The 10,900-nt window shown below is 37.4% G+C and overlaps 1 protein-coding gene across 1 annotated transcript in view; it reads right to left on the bottom strand.

Moving 5' to 3' along the window:
• Positions 1-1,188: 1,188 nt before the first annotated feature.
• Positions 1,189-10,900, bottom strand: part of GALNTL5 (polypeptide N-acetylgalactosaminyltransferase like 5) — a 130,382-nt gene continuing 120,670 nt past the window's right edge. Inside the window, exons 7-8 of the mRNA XM_007950140.1 lie at positions 5,262-5,411; positions 1,189-1,344 (exon numbers count right to left, since the gene is read on the bottom strand). Coding sequence (XP_007948331.1) covers positions 1,189-1,344; positions 5,262-5,411 — 306 coding nt within the window. The remainder of the gene's footprint in view (positions 1,345-5,261; positions 5,412-10,900) is intronic.

Below are 10,900 nucleotides of genomic sequence, written 5' to 3'. Positions count from 1 at the left end.
AAAAAAAAACCCAAACAAACAAACAAACAACAACAAAAAAAAAAACCACAAGGAAGAAGGAGTGTTTCTGAGTGGCAGCAGGGTCAACAAGAATAAAATATTAAAAATAAAAATTATACCCTTCAGATTTGCTGGAGTCTAAAGATGGAAAGATCCACACTACCCCAAACTCTTAAGGAGATATCAGACCTGAAGTAACAATTCCTCAGGTCACCCTTTAGATTGTTGATAAGAGACTCTATGATCACCAGTTGCTCACGTTTATGAGCTCTGGTAGCATAGTGCCTAAGGCACTTGACGCTAAGAAGGTTGGCGGTTCAAACCCAGCAGCCACTCCTCGAAGGGAAGGTTGAGCAATCCTACTTCTGTAGTGATACTGCCTCAGAAACCCAAGGAGGGGTTGCTATGAGTCAGGGCCGACTCAATGGCACATAAAACAACCACAACATGACTACATGTTAATCAAACATCCTTTACCCTTGTTTTTACTATATAAACCGTTGCCTTTTTTTCCTGTCAGTGGAGCTCCTTTCCACTTTCCATTTTTGTGCTGCTGATGCATGAATCATTTGGTCTTGCTCAAGTAAATTCATTTTAAATTTAAAATTTGCCTAATCTCTGCAATTTCCTTTAACAGCAGCTGGCCCACAAACCTAAATTGAGAACGCAGATAATCAGGAGCCCAACCAAGCAAGGTGTTGACACCAGAAGCTGCACATTGGCCAGAAAGTAACTTGGTACAATTCAGCCAAGTTCTGCACATGCCAACCTAGCTCTTTGTAGATGTCTTACTAAGAAGGGCAACCCATGTCAGAGTGGCCTAGATGAAGGAGAAATTGAATTGGCAGATGTTCTAAAATCAAAGCAATCCCTGTTTTCCACCAGAACCAAGGAATTTTGGCAAATAAATGGAGACAATATGCCTTATCCCAATTAGATTTTATGATAAGGTCTTAACTGTGTGACAATTTACATTTCTAATGTTCAAAGTCTTGTCACCCCAGAAGTGTACTGGCAGTAAAGAACTACCATTACAGGGAGGAAGAGGCACTCCCCTTGCAGACTGTGCTTGGCTGCATTCCTTTTAGCATTTCACGTAGTTTCATGATGTTCCAAACTTGTACTCTTTCTGTGTTGAGGACTAGGGAATTTTTAACCCTTTGTTAATGAAAATGATTTGCTTTTGTTTCATAGGGTATTCACAGTTGCCTCTAACTCCAGGAAGACTGTATCCAAATACCATTGGAATGACTTGCAGCCCAATCGCTTCCTTAATTGAACACGCTCACTAATGTTTCCGTACTTCATTGATTTCAGATCAGGTCTTTGTAAAAAAAACTGCTCCTAAGTGGAAATAAAGAGTCATCTTATTAAACCAAAAGAACTTTGGTGATCAAATTGTGATATCTAATCTAACCAAAAAACAAACCAAACTCACTGCCAAGGAGTCGGTTCCAACTCATAATGACCCCTCCTTGGGTTTCCAAGGTGGTATCACTGCAGAAGTAGATTGCCCAACCTTCCTTCCAAGGAGTGGTTGGTGGTACCAGCCTTCTGGTTAGCCATCAAATGCCTTAGGTTCTATGCCACCAGAGCTCTAGGGCTATTCTCCCCTGTCCTATGGGGTCACTATGAGTCATGAGCGACTCATTGGCAGTGGATTCAGTGATCTGATTTCCTGTGTGGGGATCCAGAGCAGAGGCACAGCACTGAGCCTTGGATTCCTCACACAGCAAACACCATCAGCTGTAATGGCCCCATGATGACAGGGGAAGCCTGCGGGAATCCAGGAAAAACTGGGTCCTGCTTCTCAGGAATCTAAGAGTCACAGCTACATATTGTAGTGCTCCATTTCTCCTACTCTCTTGACAAGACTCAAGGACAAACCTGGTTCTTATCTTTACAAAGAGTGAATGATATTGTGGTTAAGGTATGATGTGGACTCCTGAAGGAGACATCTGGGTTCAAATTTTGGCTCTGTCATTTATTAACTATGTGACTTCAGGCCAGTTACTTAATCCTCATCCTTATGAGACTGCTGTGAAGACTGAACACTTGAATATGTGCCAAACCCTTGAAAGAGTAAGTGCTGGTACCTAATATGTGTCACGGAGTACCAGCCATTATTGCAACCACACCCAGTTAACTTTTTATGTTCTCTGATTTAAGAAATTGCTGAGAATGAATGTCAAATGGGTTTCATCTACCCCATGCTAAAAGAGGTATTCTAAGAAAACCGAGCCTCCTTGAAAGTAGGACATTGCATTTTCACCCGTGATTCCCAGTTCAGGTATATAGTATAGAGATATTGGTGAACAAAAGAGTGAGGTTGCCATGTTGGGCTCTTCCCAGGGATCCTTGATCCCTGTAAGCTCTTGCCATTGCATTCTGCCACTCCTCGTTTACCATGGAGGATTAGAGCAAAGGATGGGCCTGAGAATAGATGAAGAGGGTCTTCATTTTGGGAAGAATGAAGACAACATCACCCTTTCTGAAGCCCTTGTCTTGTCACTCCCTACATTTTCTAATGTGGAGCATCATACAACCCAGTTATTTAATACCTAATATGACATGCCTTTTAAATTACATGGAGCTTTTTGGGACAATGTCCTTTAAGAAATTTAGTAAACCAGTCAATAATAACTGTGCTAATTCAACTGTCTAAATCCATAACCAGAGTTCACAGAAAACAAACATGGTAACACACTGAGGTCTCTTGTAATTAAGAAAATGCAGTTTTAAATAATAAGGTATTTTTAAATCTATCAGATTAGAATTATGAAATTTTAACCAGTGTTGGATAGTTGTGGGGAAACAGACATATGCAATTGATGACAGTAGATAAATGAAAGCTTCTTGAAGAACAGTTAGGATATTATCATCAGTATGTAAAATGCAAAACTTGTGACATAGCAAGTCCACTTCTTAAAATTTACTTCCAAAACATATTTGCACAAATGCACAAAAAGATATGTGCAAAGGATGTTCATCTCAGAATTGTTAAGAAATAACAAAAAGCTGGAATGACCTGAATCAACAAAGGCCTGGTATTCATCAAGGGGGTCAATTTCGGTAGGTCCACACAAAGGAAATATTTAAAGAATAATGCGTGCTTATATATTCTGATTTGACAGACATCAAAGTACACTAACAATGGAAAAAAACTGCAGAATAAAACATTGTATGATTCTAGTTATGTAAAAGAAAAGGATATACCCTTGTGTGCATGGGTGTGTTAATAAAAAATTAGACAGTGATTACTCTGAGAGTGGAACAAGGGGTTTAGAAAACTTTCTTACAATCTATACTCTTCACTACTGTAAGACTTTTTTAAATGAGCATATTTTACTTTTTAAAAAATACATTTTTATTAATCAGGAAATATAATAAACATACACAACTATATAAAAATATAAATGTGAAAATTAATGAATTACTGAAAAATCAACACATGCGTAATCCCATCTTAGTTAAAGAACAGCATATGACCAGCATCCCAGAAGCCCCTGCTTCTCCCTTCCAAATCATAACCCTATCCCTTTCTTTTCATTTTAAACACTATCCCAGCTATGTATTTATTCTTTTGCTTTTCTTTCTAGCTTTTATATCTAATTATAGATTTAATCTTACCTTCTTCTTTTTTAACTTTAAAGAAATGGAACAATACAGTATGTATTCTATTGTGTTTGTCTGCTTTCTCTCACCATTATGTCTAAAATTTACCTATGTTGTTGTTGTATCTATATTGACAGTTGATTAATTTAATTGCTGTACAGAATTCTATTGATTAAGTGTGTCATAGTTTATTCCTGTTAATGAGCATTCGTGTTGTATTCAGTTTTGACTAACACAAACACTGTTGTTTATAAACATTCTTGTACCTGTTTTACGGTGCACAAAAGTGTGCATTTCTGTGCTATACACACAGATTGGAATTGCTCAAACATGGATGAATCAGAGTTTTCACTTTACTAGATGCTGCTGAGCTGTTTTCCAAAGTGTATTTGTGATGATTAGCACAACCACTGGCAGTGTAAGAGAGTTCCTGTTGCTGGCCAAGTGGCTGTGTAAGGAATATCTCACTGAGCTTTTAATTCACATTTCCCCAATACTACAGAAATTGAGTATTATTACTTTTTTTAAAAACTTTTTAATGTGATTTGAGTGAAGGTTACAGGGCAAATTTGTTTTCTGTTCAATAATTCATATATATGTATATGTATCTATATATAGATATATAGATACAGTGACATTGATCACAATCCTCACAATGTAACAGCACTCTTCCCACTTACTCCATAAGATTAATCTTTCTTTTCCATCTTATTTCCTATTCCTCCCTGACTCTGAGCTTTATCCCTAGGCAAATGCTGCCCTTTTGCTCTCTTATGGGTGATTGCTGTAAGGAATACACACCTTCCTGGTGTTATTGTTCACAATATAGGCTTGTCTATTGTTTGGTTGAAATTTGAGCCATGGGGCTGTTCATTTCCAGGCTTGAAGGATGACTATGGGTCATAGTCTCAGGGGTTCCACCAGTCTCTATCAGATCAGTAAGACTAGTCTTTTTTTTTTCTTTTTAATGATTTTTGCATTTTGTTCCTTTTTATAAGTTAAAATATAATATGTAAGAGTTAGACTAGGATATATTATATCACAGAGAGATTCTTAAGCATTTCTGTTTATTTGTCGAAAGGCTTTGTTGAGATTCCTGTCCTTATTTGTGTGTGCATAGCTTTTGGATAGACTACTTGCAAATTAAAGTGGAGCTGAAACTACACGTTCTCCATACATGTACTATTTTAGGTTCTGGAAAGGTTTAAACCTTGGGGAAATGCACAAATGGGAAGACATAGCTTTGATACAGAAATCTTTGACTTCTAATAGAGAAGAGATGGTGAAGAAATAGACTCTCAATAATTGCACTTGGGGACAAGGGCAGGGAGAAGGCTGATGGTTTCTGAGGGGCAATCCCAAGAAGAAAACAATAGAGCATCCCTGCCTCCTTGCAATCAACTTTTAGCGTTGGTGGATTTACTTTTGAGAAACTTAAATTTCTTTGGAAATTAAAATAAAAATGGAGGTATGAGTTTAGCAGCTTAGAATTCACTAATTGAAAATAGAGTCTGGGGCTGGATAAATGTGGGGTTGAAGGGATGCTGTTAACTTAAGGAAAACAAAGGAAAGAACGAAAACAGGATTTGGAAAAGAAGAAGGTATCTTCAAAACTCATCTTTCCAAAACAGGGATATATTCCTCACCTTGTATTCATCCAACCAAACGTGCACCACTCTTAGATTGTTGTATGCCAGAGATTTCATAGTTGTAAAATTATTTTGAAAGTGTTCCTTACTGATATGTCCTACTCGAGAGCAAGGGATAATAAAAAGTTGGCCTCCACACATCCAGATCTAGATATAAATAAAACAAAACACATATTTATGTAATATACAATGCTGATTTTTTTTTACAAACAATAATAGCTAAAATTTATTAAGTTTATTTCATTTAATCCTCTTAACAACCATATAAAGTAGGTACTGTGATTATCCCCACCTTACAGATGAGGAAAGTACTGCATAGATTGATTAAGAAACTTGCCCAGTGTCACATAGCTATCAAATGCAGATCAAACTCAGGAAATCTGGCTCCAGAACCACAGCTCTGAGAAACGGTGATTCTGCCTCACTCATCAATAATAAATTCTAATGCTGATGTTTGTGAAAATTGGCAAGACATTGTTCTTAAAATATCCTGAAAATAATGTTTCTGAAGTAATTAAGCATTGCTGGAGTAGTGCAGTGGTCAAAGCATTTGGCTGCTAACCAAAAGGTCAGCAGTTTGAACCCACCAGCTGCTCCATAAAAGAAAGATGAGACTGTCTGCTTTTGTAAAGATTTACAGCTTTGGAAACCCTATGGGGAACTTCTACTCTGTCCTATAGGGTTGCTATGAGTTGAAAGTGACTCAGTGGCAGTGGTTTGGTTTGGTTTTGAATGTAACCAAGTAACAAGAGAAATGCTGATCATACTGAATTAAATTATTTGTTCATTGTTTTTGTACTTAAAACACCTTGTAACACTTATTTGTAACAACTTGTTTTTTTTTTTCACTCCACAAAAGTAAATCATGGTCACTGAATACTTGGCAAATACTAGAAAGCATGCAAAAATAAATAAATAAATAAATACAAATCACTTCTAGTCCTAACATTCTGAGTTAGTTGATATTAATCCAGGTATGTAAGTACATCCACGTATACCCATATTAAGATAAACTTGCTTTTTTTTTTTTTTCGTTTGATGTTAAGTGAAATTATTTTAAAAGTCTTATATTTTGGGACATTTTCATAGTTTCCAAATTTTATTATTGGAAATAATGCCACAAAGAATATGCTTGTATGATTTATACATCTTATCTTACCCTTGCCATGACTTTTTTGTTTATTCATGTGGCACCCAGCAGCAGCAGCAGCAGCAGCAGCAACAGCACCTACGAACTTGCTAGAAATACAAACTCTTGGACCCAACTCCAGACCCACTGAATCAGAAACTTTGGGATTGAAACCCAGCAATCGGTGTTTTAACACATTTTCCAGGTGATTCTGAGGCACATGAAAACTTGAGAATCAATCAATCTTTAATTGATTAAGAGCATATATCCTAGTTTCTTGCATATTTTCATAGACTATAAAAACCAAATAAATACATAAATCCAAAAAACAAACCAACTGGTATGAACTCTGACTCATGGCAACTTCGTGTGTGGAGAGCAGCACTGTGTTCAGTGTCTGAGTTTTTGAAAGGAGATCACCAGACCGAGGTGCCTCTGAGTAGACTCAAACCTCCAGCCTTTGGGTTAGCAGCCAAGTATGTTAATCTTTGCACAAATCATGGACTCCTAGGAAAATCTATTCCTAGGAAAATATACCCTTTCCTTAATTATTTAGGAAACAGTAACAGGAAATTAAGATCTTCATTTAGTTGTTGTTATTTGCCGTTGAGTCGGACTCGACTCATAGCGACCCCTCCTTGGGCTTCCGAGGCAGTATCACTACAGAAGTAGATTGCCTAACTTTCCTCCCAAGGAGTGGCTGGTGGGTTTGAACCGCCAGCTTTCTGGTTAGCAGTCAAGTGCCTTAGGCACTATGCTACCAGAGCTCCTAAGATCTTCACTAAATAAGGTGAAAAATATCACCTCTGTTGCTGAGTAAGACAGCCAAAATGGATTATTTTAAAGAGGTACACAAAACATGGATTTTAAAAAGGTTTGTTGTTGCTGTTGTTGTTATTTGCTATCGAGTTGGCCCCGACTCATTACGACCCCTCCTTGGGTTTCCGAGGCAGTATCACTACGGAAGTAGGATTGCCCAACCTTCCTTCCGAGGAGTGGCTGGTGGGTTTACCCTTTATGTTTCCAATAAAAAGAGATAAAAGCAACTTTGAAAAGTACTTTGGATCCAGTACCCAAGAGCCACAGAACATTGGATCTACACTCTGGCCCACAATGACAGTGTCTAACAAAATTTTTATGCTTGATAATCTCATGGCAACTATTGGTCACACAGCATTACTGACTGTCGGTCTCAGGGCTCCAATAAAGTGGTGTTAGGGTAGTGGTGGTTGTTATTGTGATTATTACTATGGCAATCAACTCATCCTAGGCTAACATTGCAATCTGGTGGCCAACATTCCAAACTTTCTCATTCAAAATTACTCATCTTCCACATAACTTCTTTTCCTTAATTATTGTTCATAAACATGATTTGTCCTTCCCAGGATTTCATGCTCACAGTTTAGTTATGTGATCTATTCCTTAAAAGAAGGCATATATACCTTTAACTCTCTTTCTTGTCATTCTTTCAACTCTTTATCAGGGGAATGAGAGTAGGGGGTAGGAGATGGAGGTGATGACCTTAACTGTTGCTGATAAGCATAAAATGTAGCATTAGTGATTATTCTGGATGGAGAAATAAGAAACCTAATGACTGGTATGACCAACTTCTAGCACTCTTTAGAAGTATGCAAAAAAATACTCCCACAGAATGTTCAGAAAAATCTCCACCAGATTCCTTCTCTAAAATGTAAGGCATAGTAGAACAATATTGATGTTCTTAATATTCTTTATGATCTTTCAAATAGGAGCTTAAAGGAAAATATAATGCTCTAGAAATTTCTACAAGGCGCTCTGGTGGTGTAGTGGTTAAGGCATTTGGCTGCTAACAAAAGGGTCAGTGGTTCAAACCCATCAGCCATTCAGTGGTAAAAAGATAGGACAGTATGCTTCCATAAAGATTTACAGCTTTGGAAACTCACTGGAGGTTGCTATGACTTGAACTCAATTTGATGGCAGTAAGTTAGGTTTGTTTGACATGTTTGTACATTCGTAAGAAAATATCTGAAGCATTATGAAAAAGATCTGTACTTAAAAGAACTTTTAAAAACTAAACAAAGGAGAAAGGAAAAGGAGATAATAAAACCCAAAACAGAAAAATTGGAAAAAGAAAACAAAAAGCAAAGTAAATCTCATCATGCATGGCAGGATGATATGTGCAACTTAATAGTAGAATAATAACGGTTATTGTTTATTAATCATCTCCTATAAATTATGTCGGTGGCTGCCGTGATGGGCTCAAGTATAGCAGGGATCATGGAGCTGGCGCGGGATTGGGCGGTGTTTTGTTCTGCTGTGCATGGGGTTGCTATGAGCCGGAAACGACTCCACGCCACCTAACAACAACAACAACAACAATCTTTTCAACAACCTTATACAACATGGAAAATTTTTCATCATTTTACATACAAGGAAACAAACCTTAGAATATGGACTTAGTTTTAGAGTAAGCTGTTCTTTGTTGGGAGAATAGGTAAACGAGACAGAGATAAGCGAGACAAAAAATGTGAAGGGTGATAATGGAGATTTCACAGCCCAAATTTTTAAGCACAGTTCAAAATTTATGGAAATTTATGTTACAAAAATTTATTGGACTTTGATTAAAAACAAAAAAATATTTACAATAGCCATATGTTAACCATTTGAATTGTTGTTGTTGTTTGGTGGCCTCAAGTTGGCTCTGACTCATGGCATCACTATGTACAACAGAATAAAACTCTGCCCCATTGTGGGCCATGCTCATAGTCCTTGTTATATTTGAGCCCATTGTTGCAGCCACTGTGTCAATCCATCTTGTTGAGGGTCTTACCCTTTTTTGTTGACCCTCTACTTTACCAAGCATGATATCCTTCTCCAGGGAATGGTACCTTCTGAAAACATGACCAAAGTAAGTGAGATGAAGTCTGGACATTCTTGCTTCCAAGCAGCATTCCAGCTGCACTTCTTCCAAGACAGATTTGTGTGTTCTACTTGCAGTCCATGGAATTTTCAGTATGCTTCACCAACACCATATTTCAAATACATCAACTGTTGTTTGGTCTTCCTTATTCACAGCCCAGCTTTCACATGCATGTGAGGCAACTGAAAATACCATGGCTTAGATTAGGTGCACTTAGTCTTCAAAGTGACATCTTTGCTTCTTAACACTTTAAGGAGGTCTTTTGCAGTGAATTTGCCCAGTGCAATACAATGTCTGATTTCCTGAATGCTGCTTCTATGGGTGTTGATTGTGGATTCAAGTAGGATGAAATCCCTGAAAACTTTAAACCTTTCTCCATTTGTCATGATGTTGCTTATTGGTCCAGTTGTGAGAATTTTTGTTTTCTTCATGTTGAGGTGCAATCCATACTGAAGACTGTATGTAGTCTTTGATTTCCATCAGTAAGTGCTTCAAGTCCTCTTCACTTTCAGCAGCAAGATTGTGTTGTCTGCATATTGCAGGCTGTCAATGAGTCTTCCTCCAATCCTGATGCAACTTTGTTCTTCATACAGTCCAGCTTCTCAGATTACTTGGTTAGCATACAGATAGAATAAGTATGGTGAAAGGATTCAACCTTGACTCACACCCTTCCTCATTCTAAACCATGCAATATCCTCTTGTTCTGTTCAAATGACAGCCTCCTGGTCTATGTACAAGTTCCTCATGAACGCAATTAAGTGTTCTTGAATTCCTATTCTTCTCAATGTTATCCATAATTTATTATGATCCACACAGTCAAATGCTTTTGCATAGTCAATAAAACACATCTTTCTGGTATTCTTCACTTTCAGCAAAGATCCATTTGACATCAGCAATGATATCCCTCATTCCACATCCTCTTCTGAATCCAGCTTGCATTTCTGGAAGTTCCCTGTCAATATATTGTTGCAACCGTTTTTGAATTATCATCAGCAAAATGTTACTTGCATGTGATATAAATGATACTGTTTGATAATTTCCACATTGTGTGGGATCACCTTTCTTTGGAATGGGTACAAATATGGATCTCTTCCAGTCAGTTGGCCAGATAACTGTCTTCCAAATTCCTTGGCGTATATGAGTAAGTGCCTCCAGTGCTGTATCTGTTTGTTACAACATTTCAATGGTTACTCCGTAAATTACTGGAGCCTTGCTTTTTACCAGTTTCTTCAATGCAGCTTCAACTTCTTCTCATAATATCATTGGTTCTTGATCATATGCTGCCTCCTGAAATAGCTGAACATCAACCAATTATTTTTGGTACTGTTATTCTGTGTGTTCCTTCCACCTTCTTTTGATGTTTCCTGAATCATTCAATATTTTGCCCATAGAATCCTTTAATATTGCAATTTGAGGCTTGAATTTTTCTTTAGTTCTCTCAGCTTGAGAAATGCCAAGTGTGTTCTTCCCTATTCATTTTCTAACTCCAAGTCTTTTTTTTTATTATTTATTTTTATTTATTGGGATTTGGGTGAAGATTTACAGAGCAAATTCACTTTCCATACAGCAGTTCACATATACTTTGTCTCATGTCATTGACCACAGTTT

This window comes from Orycteropus afer, unplaced genomic scaffold (genome assembly GCF_000298275.1).
Source record: "Orycteropus afer afer isolate SDZICR_OR568_19922 unplaced genomic scaffold, OryAfe1.0 scaffold00264, whole genome shotgun sequence".
NCBI lineage: Eukaryota > Metazoa > Chordata > Mammalia > Tubulidentata > Orycteropodidae > Orycteropus > Orycteropus afer.
Note: the sequence above shows the minus strand (reverse complement) of the source record. Positions and strands in the feature narration are given on the sequence as shown.